Source organism: Calidris pugnax, unplaced genomic scaffold (genome assembly GCF_001431845.1).
Source record: "Calidris pugnax isolate Ruff unplaced genomic scaffold, ASM143184v1 scaffold54, whole genome shotgun sequence".
Classification (NCBI taxonomy): domain Eukaryota; kingdom Metazoa; phylum Chordata; class Aves; order Charadriiformes; family Scolopacidae; genus Calidris; species Calidris pugnax.
In genome coordinates this window covers 10,437,621-10,459,196 of record NW_015090864.1, presented here as the reverse complement: position 1 = coordinate 10,459,196, position 21,576 = coordinate 10,437,621, and the positions used below count along the sequence as shown (strand labels likewise).

Genomic DNA, 21,576 nt, shown 5'->3' with positions numbered 1-21,576 from the left:
TAGGTAAATAATTTTAGTTGTTAAAGTGATGTATATTAGTAAAAATACCAACGCTCTTATTTGCATTACCTCAGCTGTGACTTATTTGCAGATCAGAATCCTGCTGCACTGGCCACTGCAAGCGCAGACTGTTGCCTCGTAGGTTAGTGAAGCATAACAGGTAAATGCAGGTGGACAGGAGCATTATAAGATATTATTGTGAGCAGTGGGTTAGTATAATATATGATGTCTGTGCTCTGATGAAAGCCTCATCAGTTTTTTTAATTTTTAAAAATCTTGCAGAAGTAGGGGAGCTTACATCACATTCTGCAATTTTTGTCAACCTGTGTTGGGCATAAACTTGGGGGTTTTATACTTGGTCGTTATTTAGGCTGGCTTATTTTAGAGGATTGTATGGAAAGTTAGTCTCCTTCTATGGTTAGGGTCATTAAACAAATGTACTCTCTATGACACAGCTTGGAAGCAGAGGCAGATGCGAAATGCTGTGCAGTCTGGAACTCCAAGCTTGTCCTTCTGTAGGTACTTTGAAGCATTGCTGCCCGATGTTCAGGCTTAATTGGTTTTCTGGTTTTTTTCAATGCAAAAGAGCAATGGTTTGCATTGACTGTTCTTTCATTCTTTAATTCAGTATAAACATTCTGCTGGGATTTCTCTTGTGAAAGTCCTGCGGGTATGTTACTGTCTTCTTTTTCTGTTTTGTTTTTTTTGTTTGGTTTTTTTTTCTTTTTGTCTTGCAGTAGGAATGTGATGCTTTGTAGGCAAGAGTAACAGCAGCAGCAGAGTATTGTGCTCTTGACTTCTTAAGTTTGACTCGGTACCGCAGGACTTGGTTTGTAGAACTTTGCTCATAGTTTCCTGGAGAACAGGAAGGAAGGATTAGTGGCACTGGTTCAGCTTGGGTACTCTCTCCTCTACTACTCTTCTGCTGGGCACAGAAGTAAAGTGTGTGTGCAAGCAGGTACTGTGTAGTTCTCTGTTTAACTGATTGTAGAAAAAATATTGTTCAAATTTATTCCAATTTAGTTCTTGCTGGTGATGTTTTCTTTCCTGAAAAATAAAAAGAGACACTAGGGCTGGGGGGTAGGGAGGTCAAATGCTTATGAACCTAACTGAGGGCAAGTGACGGAGTATTTTAGTGGAAAATGGTAGTATTTTGAGGTACTTCCCTGATGTGCTTGAGTGGCAAATTCCTTACGTCTTTCCTGAGAAAGATAAAAGACCTTTTTCCTCCAGTGTGAGATATTTTCTGCTTTTTATAGGCCTTAGTGATGAATATGGAATTTCTGATTCTACATTCAACTAGATAAAACAACTTTTTGAGAGAGGATAGGGTTGTGGAGAATTAGGATTATAGATGCTTTATATTAAGGTAGCATCCCACCTTTCATTTCACAATTGTCATGGTTTGGCTGAGCTGTTAACTTTAATTTTGCTATTTGAGGGGTTGCTCAGATAATGCACAAATGGAAGTGAAGGGTTTATTTTAATTAACAGTTTAGTACCTTTTGAAATCATCTGATAAAAGAATATCTTATCTGACAGGATAGTTATAATAGAAATTAAATGTACATCTTTATGGATAACCTGCAGGGTGTGTGCTGTTAGTCCACTTACAGCGAGGAAAACAAGCTTGTGGCTTTGTGATGGATGTGCTACATGAAGCAACCCTTGTTAATTAATGAGTTGGGTTTCTTAATGTTATGTGCTTCAGCCTGCAGTCAGGAGAGCGCTGCTTCAGATTTGAAAACTGAGAACAAGCTGTAAGCAAACTGAAAACTGCTCATGACAAAATCACGCTTGTCTTCAAGGCACATGATACTGTTATCAGGCACAAAAATTTCTTCCCAGTGGGTTATTCCTGTTTTGGTAGGCACTCCTAGCATTCCTAAATAGTAAGATATTTTTAGATTATATACTATTAAACAATTCCTGCATTGTGTTACTGAGGAGGATGTGATCCACAGGCTTATTAGTCTGTTTCTTGAGTGATGTTTGAGTGTGCATCAGATAGTACCTGCACATAAAAGTTCTCCTCTTGGTGTGCGGAGGACTGCAGAAATTGTGTGAGACCTCTCAATAGAATGAAAAGGCTTCCTTTTATTTTAAGCATCTATATTTAAAATACAATGCGTAAAAGCCTAGACATAAAAAAGATAATCAGGATTATTTGTTGGTAGGACTCATCCTGTTATCTTCTGTGTACTATGAAGATCTTTCTTCCTGTTAGAGATTAGGTGAGTGAATAAGGCTGTAACTTTATGCCCTTCCTATTTTTCTTGCTCTTGACTGAAAGAGCATTTCATGTACCTCTGTATAGAGTACTTATCATTTACCACTATCAGATTTCTTTTGGGTTTTTATCTTCTTTGTTTAGTAACTTATTGCTTGGTATCTCTTGGACAGCTAATTACTCTAATGATCTGAATTTCTGTACTTGCAGACTAATCAGTTTTGGTGTGCAGTTTGTGTGAGTTGGAAGGCTCAGTAAATGATGGAGTTGCAAATTGCTCGTGATGCCTAGTGCAGAAATGTTTCATAGATCTTTAAATAAGGAAATGCTGCATTCCCTTCAAATAGGAAGGTTTGCTGTTTCTCTTGACATCTCAGCCATACTTAAAGGAGAGGCTAAGTCTGAAGAGATAATTAACGGAATTGCAGAACAGTTTTGGAGGCTATCAGCCATATGAAGAACAGAAGTTTTTTTTTAAAAAAGCTTGTGAGGTAGATGCAGCAGCTCTAAACCATTTGAGCTGGTGTTTTCTTTTGCAGAATGTTGAAAACATGCAGTGTTAAGGTTTAGATGGTCTTTTGACACAGAGCATTTCTTACTGACACATGGGTGCCATGTGGGTTTTAAAATGCACTGCACCTTCTAAGTGTGCTGTTGAGGGTTTGCCCCTGGGGCTTATGTCTGTGTTCTTCTTCATGAACCAAAAAGTTTTGTCATTCTGGGCCTTTTCTTGCCAGGAAGGAAAATGAAAAAAAATCAAACAGCCCTTTTCTGGGGTTTTTCAAAATCTAACTTTCTAGCCTCTGTGCTGGCACACATGCTGGATGCATCTATGTTTTGAAACTTTCGTCTGGCAGACTTTGATAAATGTCTGGGTCAGACTAAGCTCCAGAGGTGAAACTTTCAACTTTTCCCCAACTGTTTAGCTAATTAGTAGTTAAACAAGTTCATAGCCTTGTGACGATTTTTAAAAATAGTAGCGTATTCAGTATTTAACTTCTGTAGACACATGCTGTGATTAAGTATTTGTCATGTCAGCTTTTAAATTGCTGTTGTGTAATAGGGAGTTTACAACTGACGTAGGCACAGTGATGTCTGCAGAGATGGCCACCAACAATGTGCTTTTTAAGTTTGTTAGGTTTATTTTTTCTTGTTCACAGCTATTTTGTCGTCTGTGGTAATGTAACCACTTTACAGTATGTTTTCTTTTAAATAATGCCATCCTTTGAATGATAGATTGCTTGTCACATCTGCTCTGTAAAGAGAGTGATTTCCTGCTTTGAAAGGGAAGATGGAAACCCCTGAGTTCTGTCACAGGCTTTCTGTATCAAAAGGATACAGCTTTCTACAGTTATTCATCTACAGAATGGTGAACGGTTATTCATCTACAGAATGGTAACGTGTGGCCCATGCAGCAGGATAACGGTTCAACTCTTACATGAACAGCTGAAATTGTTCTTTGAAAGTCTTCTGAAACAGCCATCTGATTAAAATTGCAAGCTCTAGTTTGTATCACTGCTCATAACACCAAGACCGGAGGGGAATTTGCAGCCCTTCAGGATTTGGATTTGTCAGTTTTTTGAGATGAAGCTCTATAAGCTTAATTATCCTATATCTGAGTTAGCAGCTTTACCTGGACTGAGAACAAGATTAACTCTTGACATATTACATATGCCTTGGGTCTTCAAAACACTTGTGAAGGTAATAAAGAAAGGTAAACTTTGTTTAAACAGGAATTAATGTATTAAATGAATAGCATACTTTCGGAAGAGGCATCTGTTATTTCTCATATTAACTATGTGGTGCATTCGGCAGTTGAAGTCAGTGGTAGCTCTGATTACTTCTGCTGGGCTGGCATCATCCTGCTGGATACACAAGGGCCTGAAAAGTGGTGAGAAACGGCATTATCTCTGAGAGCAGCAAGAGAGTTCCTGGCCTGCAACTGAAGTTTGCTGTGAGGCTTATGTTAAGCGGTGCCCTTCTGTTTTGAAAACATTTTAGGCTTTCTCATGTTACTGGAAGTGTATTTCTGTGTTAGCCTTGTGAAAAGTTTATCTTAATCTGTGTTTAAAGTTTCTAAAATGTTTGCTAGGAAGAGTTCTACACAAAGCCAAACTCAAATCTATTTTTGTTTGTGCTTGCTGGAAGAGAAATGAAAAGATCTTTTATTCCAGTGAGCTTTTTTTGTTTTATGGTGTTGCTGTTTGCAGTGTGAAAGTTAGTTGTCAGCACTTGCATTTGTAAATCTCTTTTTAAGGGCTGATTACTCTGGGCTGAAAGTTGGCAGGCAAGATCTCAGCCCTAGAGCATTGTTTGGGGTTTTGCGTGTTTTTAAATAACAGATCTATCTGACTGGTTTGATTGAGAGAACGCACGCTGCTACTCATACTCTTGTAACTAGACAGCAAAGCAGACTGCATAAAAGCACGCTTTGAATATGAATTAGAAAAATTAGAGACTACTTCTAATGAAAGCAGAGGTGGGAGGATCGGGGGCTACACAGGAGAAAGGTTTTGGGGGGGTTGGTGGGAGCAGCAGTGATTTTTTTGGCTGTACGACAGTCGAGTAGATGTCTCTTCCAAGCTGTTTGCAAGGCTGTGGTGTATGTGGATACAGTCTGTATATATATGTATATCTTCAGCTAGTTGAACATTAACTCTGCCAGTACTATAAGCTAACTGAACCTGAACTAAAATGCAGTGTAAAGGTTAGCTTGATGTTGGCACCACAATGACACACACGTGCGGGTTTTGGATGAGAGCTGTCCCAGCTCTGCTTGGCTTGGCACCCAGACAAGCGTGGATCATGTGTTGTGGGTGCTTATCCCTGTAGTCATCTCATGGACCACTGCTGGTTTCTGTCTGGTATCTTCTGAAATGATGGAATTCTTATAACAAGACACATTTGAAAATATTTGCCAGTAATGAATCATGTTGTCAACTTAAAAAAAAAAACAAAAAAAACCCCAAAACACCAAACAAAACAAAAAACAAAAACCCACAAAACAAATAATCAAATCCCGTGACTTTTTATTTGTGAAGGTGGTTGTGGATGTTTTGGAGGGAAAGCAGTAGGCTGGAACACATGCTGTCTGTGTTTCTCAGCCAGGAGGTCTCAGTCCATCCTGAGAATGTTCTTGTAACTCCTCAGATTAACCACTGCTGACCAGGTGCCCACAGGGACAGGTCTGTACAAATAAAGAGTTACTGCCCCCATCATCCTCATTCTAATGAGAAAACAACTGTACTAAAGCCCTCATCCCCTTCCTGTTGCAGTTCCTGATTTAGCAGACTGAGCACTGTGTTACAGTTCTGGGGACAATAAAGACTTCAGTATTGAATGTTGTGTGGCTTCTAAAGAAACATGCTTTTACCTGTATTTTAAACTTGTGGGGGGATTAGTGTCTTGCCTACTTAAAAACCAAGTTCAAACTGCTTTTGATAAGCTTCAAAAATCCATGCAGTTTTTCTTGGATTAGTTAGTTGTGGAATTAATACTTGCTTGTCTTGAGAGTAACTTTGCTCTTGATGTAATAGATCTGAAGTTGCTGCACTTGTCAAAATTACTGTATGATGACCAAATGGCAAGTGAGAAGGAAAAATAAGAATTTACTATATGCATTTACAAAACTGAAACTATTATAATATTAACATTTTATAATTATGTTCTTCTAAATCAACTCATAAATGCAGGCCATTCTGTACACTATGTGACTAGGCATAATATGTGGAAGACAGCTGGTTTTGGTGAATCTGCTTGCTATAGACTAGAAATCCTATTTAAAAGCTTATTTAAGAGATTGTGTGCTTCTCAAGTTCTATTCTTGTGGTTTGTTTTTTTTAAACAATTTGGATGGAAAAAAATTGCAGTCTACACCTGATGGCTCAATGTTCCACAGTAGGTATTGCTGCCCCTGTCCCAACCAGGTCTGCCGTTCTCTTCAGCATCCTCCTACTTACAGGTAGTCCTCCTACACTGCAGGTGTATTTATGCAAAGATATGGTTTACCGATCAGCAATTCAGTGTATCTTTTAAAGTGGTGAGCAAGTTAACTCTTTAATTTGATGATAATTTTTACCGCTGCATTAAAATGCCACATTTAACTTGCTTGCTAATTTGGCTATTGAACTAGCATCAAAAGAGGATAAACTGTCTTCAAACCATCAATCCTTATCTGTAGTTTCTAGGACTACCAGGTATCGATTGTGGTTCTTCTAAATAAGCTTGTGTATATGTATCAATAATAATGAAAAGCATGCTAAAACACATCCTGTGAAGAGCCTTAAACGTTTTGTGGTCATTATTGTTTCTCTCCCTGAAACAACACTGCTTTTTCCACCAATGCTGTATTATCTGATGTGACAGTCATGGAAGTCTGCTGTCATACAGGTTTTGTGCTTTAAGAGACTGGTAAGTGGTAACTCTGTGGTGGAAAACTTGATGGCAACTAACTTTCCAGAACGGCCCTGCACATGAAGTCATTTTGAATATTGCAACAGATGGGATTTTGCAGCAGAGCACCTGACATCCTGGGAACTTGTAGCAGTGTGACATACTAAGTGAAGAACATTGCAAGGAAACCCCTTCTGCCTTGGGGACTTTCAGTATGGCTTATTCATTTGCACAAGGGCAAAAGCTAATCAATGTTAAAAGCATGGGACTTAGAAGGCAGGTCGACTATCCTCTTTTAACAGTAATATTGTAGTACTATCACTTGTTTTGAGAGCCATCTTGATCCTTAATGTTCAAAATGCAAATGAAATATATGAAATTATTAAAAATAATCTGATCACAAGATGTGGATTTAGTGCAGTGTGTATCACAAAAAAAAAATCTGTAACTCATGAGAATAGATTATTAGCCTCAGCAATGCAAACAAAGTTACCTAGAGCTTCAATCCAGACCTGGCCTGTGATAAGCATCTTGTGTAACCTCATCTAAAGGACTTGTGAAAAGCAGTAGAGTGATGTGCTGCTCTGATTGCTGGTGGCTTGCCCAAGAAATTTGAAGTTGCAGTGTGCACATTCCAGTCATGTGTTATCTATCAAGTTGGCTAACAACTTGTCTACCCTCCGCTGAAATTAATGATTTAGCTGAATATTTTGTGCTTGATGGCCAGTCAGCAAATGCTTTAAAGGACATATGTGTAGTGGAACTTTACTCTTGTTTGTTAGACTCACGTGATCTTAGCTGTTTTCCTTCCACAATCCATAGATATGCAAAGTACTGGTGCTAACACAACGTACCGGAGGATGGAAGATATTGCAGCATGACTGGGGACAGGCTGATCCTAGAAGGGAATTGGGAATGTGTAAGATAAACAGGTGACAGAGGGATGCAAAGAAGTACCTTGGCATTGATTTGAGGATCAAAATGCTGAAATGTCATCATTGCTGACTGAAAGACATTTGTCTTCCTGTAAAGTAGCGTTTAGCTTGTGAATCTGGGCTAATGTGCATGGTCAAGGTTAGTATGAACAGTGGTGGAGATTATATACAGCAACCAGGAACTGTGCAAGAAGTCTTGTGCTCTTTTAAGAAAAATATTAATTCAAAAATTTAAAAGGCTAAAACCAATTTCTTTAAAGAATATTAACAGAAACATTCTCCAAGAAGCTTAGACACCTTCTGCAGTCTCAACGTGCATATAGTTTCCCATGCGTGGGTTTGAGCAACACAGGGTATAGCTGTTTAATACTTGCTTTTGAAAAATTGCTTTCATACTGAGGATGATTTTTGTTTGTTTTTTAAATAAAATGCAAACATCCTGAATGAATTTCAGACTTTCTGCCATGTAGACTCTTGTGTATGTTTATGCGTGTGTAACACTGTATGTGATGGGCAGTATATTTTGTTTTGGTTTGTTTTTCTGTGTTGTTTTTTGTCTGTGTCATTTATCCCTTACTTAAATAGTTTCTATTCCAAGATGAGAGGTAGGGTGCTATGGAAAAAAAACCTTTAGGGAATAGAACAGCGACACAGTACATGTATTTCTTTAAAAATACGTTTTTCATGCTGACTTTACATTGGTAGTGTGAAGCAATAAGCAACTGTTCATCTAAGCTGAATATTTTGTCCCGGCAGGGATGTCAGTATATTTGTTTCTTCAACTTTGTGTGCAAAATACCCTCTGCATAATCCCATAATACAGATGCTTGAACTGGGGAATGTCATAATTTTATTTGAAAATTGTGGAATTTATTCTGTCAGTTGTATGAAAGGTCTTTGCTTTTGTCCATTTCAAAATACAGCGCGGAGGAGATTCCATGGCCATAATGCCATAGACTGAAAGAAATACATTTTAACTCCAGTCTTTGGGAGTCAAGATACCCTAAAAGGAACTTACGCTGCTAAAGAATGGAATCACATGGGTACCTTCCGTGTGCTGCAAATCTGTACTTTTTTTTTTTTAAGGAGATCATAGAGAATCTCAGCCCGAAGTTCAGTGTCACCAACTTGAGGGCAATAAGTTTCTCTCACACTTTATTGCAGGTGGAGTACTGGAATTTCTGGGTGAATAAGTAACTCAAAAAGCATATTACAACTTGCTCATAGTCCTTTTAGAAAAGAAAAATTTTTAAAAAATTACCTTGATTTTACAACCCAATGTTTACTTCTGAGACTTTATGCTTTAAATGAGCTTTTCTAGTTTTTTAAGACCAGGTGTTTTTTATAATAACAGTATTAAATAATAGCCTCAAATTTCAAAGTGAAGTCGCTGTCAGACTTTCAACTCTACTCAGTTTTCTACTTGTCTAATCAAACAAAATAGCCTTTTAGGATGGTGGAGCAGAGCAACTTGTTGAGCGTTACTAATCTGGCAGAACTGTTGTAACATGTTTCTTCAAACTTGCAAAGATTGACTGTCATAGTAGTTGTAGAAGACAAAGGTTGGTTTGTGACTAAATGGGTCTTAATAAGTTAAGTCAGTCTACCAGGTGGTATGAAGAAGTCCTGGTTTGAAAACCAATCTGAGTAATTAAGGTGAGAATCAAGTGAAACTTTCCCAGTGGAATTTCCCTGCCCGGTGCCGTGGCAAGTGTTGTCTGCTCCCCGGGCAGCCGGCGACGGGGAGCTGAGTGTGTCTGCAAGATGGCTTTATCCTCTCCTTCTGCCCCAGCGTCTTCTCCAGACGCCTAATCCTGATCATGGTGTGTGGAACTTCTTTGGACATTTGGTCTGAAGGGGCATGGCATGTCTGGAATGGCTGGGAGTTCTCAGGAATTTCAACAACCGCTTACAGAATCTTTTGTCTCCCTGTTTCCGCAGCTTACAAAGGTGACCAGTAAAGTTCTCTCTGAGCAGCCAAAAAGCAGACAGCTCATGACTTCTGATCAGGACACTAAAGTTGTGGCTGAACCGCAGGTGCAGCAAGTACAAGAAGTTAAAGACGGTTCTCATCTAGTAAGTATTATGGTTACATATTCCCCTCGTATAAGTCTTGCATGAAACAGTTTTTTGTTTATTTTTCTATGACTTAATCAAAATTTTATCGCGGAGCGTTTTAGAAGCCAGTGGGCTGATAGCATTGCAACATCAAGTGCTAGAACAGAGCTGTTGAAGGTGGCTAATTCTCCAAACCGAGTAGGAGCCTCAACTTAGCTTTTCTTCAGCCCTACAGCGGATTTAATTAAACTGCAAGTTACAACAGTTTGTACTCATTTAAGGTACAGGGCTTTTTAGGCTATGCAGGAATAGTATTACCAATCTTGAGTTGGGTTCTAGCTCACGCATCAACATGTGAGGAAAATGCAGGAAATGCACTTGGCATGTATCTCTAATAGGAAAAAAAAGTACAAACCCATACAAAGAGGAAATTGCTTTCTGTAACAGGAATTTTGCTCAGTCAGTTCTGCCAAATGGCACGTGCTGCGGCTGCTGTGCTACTGTGCAGGATCCAGCGAGCTGCTTTATGGGATGCTTTTGGCAGATCATATGGCAAATAGTACTGTGTGCATATAAGTTGCAGTAAATGTTACATACGTCTTCAGTACTTGATTTGTGTGTAAGCTCTACTCATAACATTATATTTTCATTTGTGAAAACTGTATATGGAGATGAATGTTTCCACTTGGGACATCTTGAAGGGTTTAGTTCCAGTGCATGTTCTTCTGGGCACTTGGCCTGTGCTGTGCTAGGCAGCAAGTGCTTGCTGCTTTGACTTAACTTGCACTAAACACTAAGGATGATGTTGAAAAACACTCTGAACTTGTGCTTTTCTTTGCTAAGCAAGCTGGGGTGTGTGTTTGTTTGATTGGTTCCCCCTGCGCCCCTACACCTTTTTTTTTTTTTTTTTTATTTTATTCTGGGCTCTTTTCTGCTCTGGTTTAGCTTTCTTGGATGTTAATCTTGTATATCTGACTGTAGAGGAAAAAGTTGAACCCACTTTAGTGCCATACTTTTGAAAGTTGAGCTGTTGTGATTTTAATTTTTTTTCCCGTATTCAGGGCAGTAATTCCAAGAAACCAGTGTGTAAGCTTGAGTAAGAGACTCCTTCAGATTTTGTTTCGAAAGCTTGGAACTCTCAATGCACTTTCAACAGGTGCAGTAGGATTAAAGGTGGTTTGATTAGTCTTCACATTGATGTGAAGTTCTTTTAATTTGGCATACTAGAATGTTTATAAAACTACATATAACGTTGGATCTAAATCTTAATCTCTGCTCTTTTGTACTTGAAGAAAGAGAATAAACATTTCTTTCCATTTCAGAAAATCTGTCTGCTCCCTTAGTAGAGGAGACTAATGTCAGTTTAGATATCTTGGAATGTATCCATAGTCTTATAATGGTGCATTTCAAATAACTAATTCTTTTGAGATTAAAGCTTTCCCCTTGAATATTTTATTTCAAAAGATGAGTCCTGTTGCTTAATAAGCTTTAAGTTATATCAGTATCATACTCTTACAAGCACAACGTCAATATGTCATTTTGTGGTACGAGAATCATTGCCAATATATGCTGTTAAAAGTGTTATTTTCAAGATGGTCCCTCCATAATGGCACATTTGTGTATGTTTTGCCAGTGCTTCAGGGCTTCGCTTGCAAGTTTTGGGAACAAGGCTATAGAGTTTGAGAAAAACTTCATGGAGTGCAGGAAGAAGTTCGCAAATTAAAATAATTTCATCTAAAATCACTTTAATCATTCAAAAAATGTGATAGGAAGGAGAAAAACTTCTGAAGTCCTGACTCAATTGCATTTAGCAAGTACAAGCTTCAGATTAACTGAAAATCACCTGCTGTTTCATGTGTCTCTTAATTATTTTGAGATCAGAGGGCCAGATTATGTAAAGGTATAGATTCGTGTCTGTGATGATCCCTGCTTCAGTGTGTATTTAGTATGGGGCCATACTGCTGTGGTATCTAGTAAGATTTTTAGGAATCTGTTTTTACAGACTTGGAAGAAATGTGCAGAATTACATTCCCTAGCTATTTTGGCTATGCTGTTCTACAATCTGGTGATACCTAGTCAGAGTGCTTTCGTGGCACTTCAGGAGGAAAGTTGTAGACTTTCTACTGGAACTTTTGATGCACCTCTGTAGACCCTGGAGAAGTAACTCCCTATATGTTAGTCTTAATTCTGAAGTGATTGTATAAAGGTTTTTTCATTATATCTTTAAAGATTAACAATAAATAAATTTTCATAATTATGACTTTAGTCAGTCTGTTTTCTTTGGCAGGAATAAAACGCATGTTGTAACGTTGAACAGATAGTCAGTAGTGACCGAACTAAAATGAAAGTTTTGATGTTGTGATGGAACCCTTCAGAAATCACTTTCCAGGATTGCTTCTGTTAACAGTATAGAGGTCACTTTCTTACTAACAGTTTTCAAAGGCTTTACCTCATGGTGAGGGAGTCAAAGTAATTTTTTCTGCCTTGAAGTAGCTATAAAACTATATGCTGTTTAATGCCTAATGTAGATTGATCACAAGCCAAGAACTATTCATGGCCAACAACAGCTCCTCTTGAATTTGGCTGATTTTAGTAGTATTTAACAGCAGAATTTCAGTAGTTTTGCAGACAAGTCAATTGAAGGAAATTGGCAACTTAAGGATCCTGGTAAATTTCTTGTTAATAGTAGTTTACACCTACAAATTGGAGGTAGATAATTTAGAGGATACTAGCAAATTCCTAGCTTTGATATGCTAGTATTTCTGGCTTTTTTTTTTAACCTAGTGATGGACTTTGTCACTTGAGGTGACATCTGTTGTTGGATTTTTTTTGTATTCTGATTGAGGTTATTCTTTTTGAGAAAGCCCTTGTTAGACTGGACCCAATAAAGTCAGTAGGTAAGAAGTGTTTCACTCCCTTTGACTCACTTCTATTTCCTTTTCAATCAGTAACACCTTGCTGCTAGAGAAGAGGACTATGCTGGAGGTAGCTGATATGACCTGTCTCTGCCAGACAGGATTTAACTAACCTTTAGTGCTAAAGGCACAGTCTTTTTCCTTGCTCATTGATCCTAAACTCTTCCCCTGCCATGCCCACATTTAAATATGTGACCTCTCAGAGCACTTTCCAAGGACCAAAGAATTTTCTTTCCTTGGCTGGCTGAATCCAAGACCTGATCTGGAAGTTTGGAATTAACTTCTAAGGGATTCTTGCCATCAAGCTGCAACAGGTTCTGTGAAAGTCAGTATGTTCCAGTGGAGAATATTACCATGGGGCTGTTGAAACTTGCTGACTGATTGCAAGATGCGCATCACCTGTTCTCTCTCTAGTTCAATACTTATCAGGTGCTGAAATGGGCCTCTGTGAATGGGAATTCACACCAATGTGCTGCTTTTTTCAATGCTTTTGATCATATTGTTGGTTCTAAGCACAAGAAAAATAGCTAGCAAGTCAGAAAACTTAAGATGGAACTTAATTGTACTTCCTAAAATGTTGTTCATAGGAGGAAATATGGAAGGATGTCTCGGGCTTAGAGCTGCTTGGTTTTGTTGTTTGAAAAATCCGTCAAGAATAAGCCTCATAGAATGAAAAGGGACTGAGGAAATTAGATTTACTAGTTTAATGTAGGAACCTGTGTAAGAGTTCAGTGAAAATTCAGTATAGCATATATATGTGGCAATACACAGTAGTACTACATGCAGTATGTGCCAATTAAGAGTTAAGTAGCAGTTTGTGTAACCCATAGGTGATATTTAATAATTCAAGAGATCATGAATAGCTTTAAACGAGAGATGGGAGGATTAGACCTTAAACTGAACATGTACGGTATCAGCATCATGAAACACTGCTTGGTGTTTGCTCTTTCTGTCACATTATTGTAAATTTAGTTCATAAGAAAAGTGCCGAGTAGTTCTGCATCTGTAGAGGACTTCTAATCTAATGTTTAATTGATTTAAATGTGTATTTAGACTATTAACAGTCCATTTGACCTGAATATATCAGAGGGAAAGTTAAGCAATCTGATCGGCTGTGTCCAAAAAACCTACAGTAGTGGTGCTGCTCTTCTCTTTCCTGTTACCTGGCCGTGGGCATGGTGGCATCAGGTATGGCCTGGGAGCCAGACAATCACTGTTTCTTCAGGACTTGTTATGCTTGCATTGCTTCATTATAGAAAAAGGATAAATGAAGTTAAACGTCAGAAGGTTGTAAGGACTGTTTTAACTTGTGATATTGTAACTTTAAAGCTAGACTATATTTTCAGACTTAGGTCTGGACTATATAAGGGCTAAACCCTTACTCCTTGACAAAGAATAGGAACGTGTAGAAATGAAAGTAGATGGGGAGGTATACCCCTGTTAATAAGCATGTTGACTTCTTGCCTTCTGTGTAGGTGTGTGCAGGACATGGGACTAAAATACTTTAAAAAAAAAAAACAAACCACAAAACAAAAACAACAAAAAAAACCCCAAACAAAAATCCTGTTCAGGTTCTGAAAGTGCTGCTTCAGAGCAGTTTTGTTTCATGCAGAGGGAAACCCTATTTAGGCTTTGAGTAGATGAGTAATATATTGCAGCCAAAATATATAAAGGAACAAAACCAAAATAAATAAAACCCACCCCCAGTTGAGCTGGGCTCTGAAGTGATGGAGCACAAGTTCTGTTGAAGTGCTGTTCAAGTCAGGTGGTGGTGTTTACCTTAGCCAGGAGGTTTCTAAGACTTACTGAGTCTGGGAAGTTAAACAGCCAACCTCAGATGATGTAGCGTGACAACAGTGTGGTATTTTCTGCTTAAATTCAAGTTACTGTTGTTTTTTTTAATGGTAGTCTTGCATTGAACAGTATTGAGAAATGTGACTTAATGAATGTGCACTATAGGTGCTTAAAAATAGAAGTTATCCCTGGAATTCTTAGATAAAACCAAAGGAATGAGTACAAAATGTGCCTTTGTACGTAAGGAGAAGGGTATGGGAAAACTGGAAGAAGTTTCTGCTTGCCTGAACTGCTTCACCCATTTTCTCCCCATTAGTTGATAGCAGAAGTGCTTGTTAAGGCACTGGAAAAGTGGACTTTGCCCTGGTTCGTCTCTTAAAGGCACTTAGTCCCTCTCTAGAAGGCACGTAGTTAGTAATGGCAAAATCACAGAAGGAAAAATCTTGCTATTTGTTTACTTGATGAGGGAGTTTTCTTAATAGTTGTAAACTTTGCAAGTAGTACTGTGACTTTATGCTGACATTAAAAATAGTTGAATTATTTGCTTGCGGCCTTTCTTCAAAAAAACTATTCTAAGTAACTCCCCTCCCCCTTTCCCTGTTCTTGGTTCCAGGGAACACTAAAGAGAGGAGTGACTTGGCATAGTTTTAAGTCTGGATCCAAGTATGTTGAATAACTTTGTCCCCTGGGAGAATTAAAAAAAATGCAGCAGATGGCAGCAATGATGCATCAGACTTCCTATCCTTAACAACAATATATCTGCAGGCACTTTGAGGCTTCACATATTGGATGAGCTGGGGAGAGGGGGGCAGGGTAGTCTTCCTCTTTTCTTACTTCGCAGTTTCAAAGTGGACTTGCTGAGGAGGGAATGCATTCCCCAGCCAGTTCAGCAATTTTTTTTATTTTTTTTTAATGGTCATAGGATTAGTGGTGAACAGGAGGCTTCTCTTGAAAGAAAGTTAGCCTATATGGTTCTGTCATGTATACATATCTGAGTCTATCTATGGTGTTTAAATTTATATGGCATTTCAGTATATGATAACTATGATAACCTGTGCTTAAGAATCTAAAGCAGATTTTTTTTTTTTGTGACTCGTTTGTCCTGTAAGCAGAATACTTGTCTGGGGAGAAGAGCTACATTGGCAGCTATATTAGAGCTTTGCTCTTTTTGAGTCACACAAAATAATTATAAAAAGACATAGGATAAGAAATGACTCAAATGTTCAAATACCTTGCAAAAGCTTCAGAGAAGCAAATGGAAGCATTTCACACTGTATAAGGAAGAGACGTTCACCTCTAGTCTGTTTTATGCTGCTAAATGTGAACTCTACTATTATTACTGCAGGATCACTTAATAGTGATTGCCGTGCAGGCTAAAGTTGAAATATCTGGATTTCTAGAGTACTTCTGCGGTTGTTCAGTACTACCTTGTACTTGCAAGTTATTATCATGAGATGGTGACCAGTTTGGGATAGCAAGAGGTTTTTTTTATTTTCATATTTTCTTCTACTGATCTTAATCCAGCCTTGTTCTGCTTCCTTGGGTTCAGTGCAGCATCATTTTTTTCCTTAATCCTCAGGTGACAACAAGAAAAAAAAAACCATTTGCTTCTTTGGTTCATGACTTAACAGATGTTAACTTAATTTGCCAAGTAGATATGAAGAAGAGGAACTGATGCTTAATTTATTTCTATGTTAACAGTAGTGGATTTTCTGTCACAAGGGAAGTAAGCGAAGGAGATTGAAAGGAAAAAATGACTGTGGGCTTCTCTGGTAAAGACTGAATTTTTTTCTTAGAATTTTGGAAATAAAGCAGAAATTTTGCAGCGCAGCAGTGACAGGGACCTTACAGACAACATAGATAAGACTGAATCATATCTTAAACCTTATGTGACATGCCATGAAAGCAGCTGTAAATAAGTCACAATGATAAACATGCAAAAAAAAAAATAACGATAGTGGAATATTAGAGCATGGATCTCTGTGTTAAACACACTTTACCCTGGAAGCATAGTTTACAGTAGAAATTAAAATAGATCTCTTACTAGTTAGTTGAATGGCAACTGCTTTAATTAGCCTTAGTACCCCTTTATACGGCTACTTGAATACAATGAAGGCAAGTTGCCAAGCTAGCTTACAACTCTACTTCAAGTACATCTTGATTAAAGTTGCCTTAAGGTGCACAACAAATTGAAAAATAGCACTCATTTCAATGCACAGCTGAAAGAACATTTGAAATAGAGAAGACAGACCCTTAAACTCTTTTACTTCTGTGTTTTCATTATTTTTTCAGTAACAAAGTAGTGGTGCTGTAGTGGTACAGTCTGTGAGCTCCCTGAAGGATGGGATCCAAATTTGAGATAATAACAATGGATTGTAGAGTAGGTCTGAGTGGTGTAAGGTTATTTAAAGGCAAATAAGAACAACTCTGTTTAGAGCAGAAAAGATAGCAGAAGTCTTCCAGTATGTAAATACATGTGTATAAAGATGTATCATAAGGTCAGAAAGAAATCTTTTTTCCTACAACAAAGAAAACTTTTTCTGGGGACAGACTTTTGGAAGAAGTAGCATTTAGTCAAACTACTTATTAAATCTGTTAGAGATTCTTTGTGAAAGAATACATAAATTTTTTGGAGGTTAATTACAATTAGTCCTGCCACAGTACCATGAGATGGCTAGATGATCATGAGGCCCCTTGCAGTGCTGTAAATCACTGAGGGATTATGTATTTTTTTTTTTTTTTTTTTCATGCAGATAACAAATAAAAAAAAGGCTTGGAACAGAATTAGCTTCTGATAACGTACAATGACTGTTCAATGGAATACATGAGGTCTTATCTATCTTTAGCCTGTTTTTCCTAAAGAAGTAATCTTGGTGTAGGTTCAGCTCTGGGGGAAGGGAGGAGGAGAAAACAGTCCAAAATGTGTTTGATCCTAATAGCTTCTACTAGTTTGGGCTTCAGATCAGATTTAAACATGTGAAGCCAGATTGCATTTATCCATGTATAGAAAGCCAGAGTTGTATTAAATGTGAAGGCAAGCAGTTTTTTGGCACACATGCACACTGTGAGACATGTCATTTAAATATTTTAATGATTTGGATGAAGGAAACTCTTCAGGAAATTAAACAATGGAAGTTCATAAGACTTGGTAATACTTGTAAACAGACTGTAATCTCATTAGGAAAATTATTTGGCTTGAATATTACAGTGCATATGATGAAATACCGAAACTTTGCTCAGCAACTGGGATTTGGACTTTGAGTGGCAATGACATGTGAACCCCTGCATGGTTTTTAAGTGCGCTATTTTTGGCAGTTGGGTGTTGGCTTGTCTCCTCAGTAGCAGCAGAAAATTAGTTTAGTGTATAGAGGAAGGTGATTTGCAATGAGAAGACTCCTCTGACACTACTAAACATGGGCTGCTGCTTCAGTAAAGAATTGAGTAACAGCACGAATGAGGAGAAAACCAGCTTGTTACAAAAATCCGTGGAAGAGGAAGCACCAGAGTCGAGGATAAGTAAAACTTTATCTTCAATTTTAGGAACTGTGGAAAGCCAGGATCTGCGTACAGTGGGAAGGACGGTTAATGGGGCAGCTGCGATAGTCGGCATTGAAGGCGTTCATAGCGATGATTGCGCAGAGTCAAATTCTAAATCTGGGTTCTGGGACAGAAAGGCAAAATATCCGTCATACAAAAGCATGGAGAATACTCCCTGTGAGAGCTCTAGGAGAACGTATGACAGACCTTTCAGCTTCTTTAATTCCTTTAGTCACCTCCTGAAGGTCTCTGGTACGTATGGAAATCTGCAGAAAAATGAAGAAAAGAAAGATAGGGTTATTAAAAAAAGAGCACCTAAAAAATCCAATACTAATGGTCAGCACGTGAACAATACAGAAAATATTAATAGTAATATTAATAATGAAAATGTAACTGCAGAAGAGCATTGCTTGTTTGATAGAATTTCTACTACAAATGTACCAGACATCTTAGACAAAGGCTTACAGGGTGAAATTTCCTTAAATAGAAATTTTCTGGAGGATTATGCAGTTACGTGTGACCATTCAAGGCAGAGTGAAACAACAATAAACGTTGAAGACAGCAAGAGTAACAGCCTACAGAAAGTTTCAGGTTCACATAGAGAGATGTCTCCAACATTTTCCTATCTTGATGTAGACAACGGACAAAATACAAAAGACAGGGAGTTTTACAGTATTTGTGTCGTAGATGCTGAAGACCTGAAAGGGGATGAAGAGGTGGCAGCTACTGTGCATGAAGAGACTGCAGACGTAGATAACTCAGCTGTTACTGATGAAGGAATGTGCAGCATGGCACGACCTCTAGACACTGGGGAGGAATTTCCAATGCAGCAATCAGCACAAGTGGAAGCTAAGTTTAATTCACAGAAAGAACTGTTTGAGTATAAAGAAGAGGATAGATCAAACATGCAGAAAAACGAAACAAAGGAATATTGTAGCATAGACATTCAGTCGTCTTATGATAACTTACTGGCTAACGGGTGTGAAGTGCATAGGTTAAATACTGACAGTGCAGTAACAGATGGCTTAAGAGTGAAAGTAGACAATGAAGTTGTCCCTCAGAATCAACGGGAGAAGGTATGTACTGTAGGTAATGCTGTCTGTTGGAATGAATCACTCCATAGAGCTTGTGATTCTGTTAAATTTGTGGATGCTGTTGAAGAAGACCGATACAGCCCTCATTCAGAAAACATGAAACACAGTGACTGTGTTTCCAGTGCATTGCTAAATACTGGAGTATGTAATTCAGGACAAACTGAGGGAAGTCACGATTCTGAGAATGTACCATTTGGTTTAAGCAGGCATCCCTTAAGTGTTGTAAGGGAAATAAATACTAAACAGGGGGAAGAGAATGTGAGTGGTAACTTTAAATTAACATTAGGCTTACATGAAATGGACAATGATTCTTTTTTGGTGAGTCAACATGTAGAAAAACTTGATGAAGATGGCTGCTTCCTAAAGCCAGAAGGCGAAGCAAACTCGAGTGTGGAAAAGAGAACATATCAGAGAATGCATGGTGATAGCCAAGCAGCTGCACCTGACTCTAGTGAACATCACAGTGTTACAGATGAATTCTTGAAAGATAAAGAGAAATGCACAGGTACAGTTTTGCATAGCTGTGAAGCTTTGAATATATCTGAAATGCATGAAAACTTGGAAGAAGGTTCTGATTTTCAAACTCAAATTAAGGGTTCCACTAAAAACCAGACATCAACTGAAGTTGCAAACCATAGTGGCAAGGAGGAAGATGTCTGTGCGAGTACCACTGAGTTAAAAGGCCACGTGCTTGAGGAAGCTGATAGCTTGAGCAGAACTCAATCATGGGTAAGTGATGGCACTTTGATATCTCAGGAACTAAATAACACAAGCACAGAAGAAATACTCGTAAAGGAAAACAGCCTGGAATCTCAGATTTCACAAGAGCCACCAGGGAATAAAGGTAAAGTATGCAAATATTCAAATTCAGATAAAAACAGTGTCTCTTCTGTGTCTGTGGAACATAAGGATATGAATAAAATGGACATGAACTGTAGACAAGAGGAGGAACAGAACGTATATTCCTTCCACACAGTGGAAAATCAATGGCATGCGGGGACTGACCCAGCTAAAATAGCTGGGGATATAGTAGAATCTGTAGAACAGATAAAATTTGAAGTTCACCTAAATGAGACAATTGATAACAAGGCAGAAAATGTAAAACAGAATCTGGATGCTAACATTGTTGATTGTGATAAAAACATCTTAAATTCCAGTAAAGACTTGACTCGTGATCAGGACACTGACTCCGCTGTACCTGCTGCTTTGGACAATGACACGCACAAGAGTGTTACATTGATAGATGACACTAAAAATCTGGAAGATGCCAGTAGTCTCTTACATAAAGCGCATAATTGTTTACCTGCATTGTGTCAAAATTCATATTCTCATGTGTGTGATAAACCAGTGGAAGAGCCCGAGTTAGGTCACGATACCAGTCCAGAGCCAGAGGCCAGGAACACCCAAGCTTCTGTTGGGCCTTTTACTGAAGTAGGACCAGAAGCCCCTGAAAAAAGTGTGTGTGATGTAAATGAATGTAATCTTCAGGATGGTGAAGTAAATCAGTGTTTCAGTGTCCACTCAGAGGAGGAGAACCTCACTGGTTTTAGTATGTCAACTGGGAATCTAGAAGCTTTTACCACAGGGAATTTAAAGCAGTTAGAGGCCGAGACTACTGAACTGAAAAACACCGGTTACATATTAAATACTCAAATGTGTGACTTGCCCACAAGTTGGGAACAGATGCAGTCAGATCACAAGATTCTCTCAAACAAAGAGCTTGGAGTTTTTGTTGACCCAGAGCAGGTAGACAAATACGCTGCTACTCCTTCCTACGAAATACAGAGTGCCTCTCCTGGCGCCGCGGGGTTCCAGCGTGGCAGTGAGCGGCGCGCCTTAGATCCCATGGATCCATCGAGTGACCCAGAGCACACCTATGGGCTGGACAGACACAATCCCCAAGTTGAAATGTGGCCCCACTTCATCAGTCTTCAGACTGGAAATGCTGATTGGACAAATCAGCTATTTTCTGATGCTGTTCCAGCTGGAAATGGTGAATATCTAATGGGCTTTTTATGGAATAATGCAGTTTCTAATGATACCATGAAGAATGACAGACTGTGTATAATTAGTGAAAACTTCCAGAATGAACCTGAAGATTTAACAGGTGCTTCATATGCAGCGGAAAGATACCCATATCAGCTGCTAGCACCAGAAAATATTGGTACTTGGGAATGCCAAGATAAAGATGACTTTGTAAGTATTCTGCAGAAGTGATTTGATGTTTAAGCTGAAGCTAGGAATTGAAATAAGCCAAGTCAAACTGTGGTTTCATTAGATGGTTAAATCTATCATGTTATTTTGTCCTGGAGCTGACCACTCTGTCTTTCCTTTGCAAAACCGAATGCGATAGAGAATGTACTAATTCAAATGTTGCTGAACATTGATATTATTTTTTTGTTGTTGTTCTGTTTACCTTGTGTGAAAGTTTAAATGTTGGACAAAGACTCTTACTTGCAGATTCTCAATTCTAGATGAACTTGAGATGAACACTTCAGTATGTGGAAGGGCAACTTTCTACAGACTGTTGATAGTGCTCTTTACCTTCATATAGGAAGAAATGTTTGTGGCTTTCCTGAAATTCTTACAGTTCTTGCTTAGTGGCAATTAGGAAACCTTTT

At 38.4% G+C, this 21,576-nt stretch overlaps 1 protein-coding gene across 4 annotated transcripts in view; it reads left to right on the top strand.

Annotated features, from left to right (window-relative positions):
- LARP4B (La ribonucleoprotein domain family member 4B) overlaps positions 1–21,576 on the top strand; it is a 54,845-nt gene that overhangs the window by 9,362 nt on the left and 23,907 nt on the right. For 2 of the 4 annotated variants that reach the window (XM_014945048.1, XM_014945047.1), the window contains exon 1: positions 18,949–21,151. In XM_014945048.1, the coding sequence (XP_014800534.1) occupies positions 19,052–21,151 (2,100 nt within the window). In that variant the 5' untranslated portion in view covers positions 18,949–19,051. The other 2 variants (XM_014945050.1, XM_014945049.1) reach the window with 2 other exon arrangements.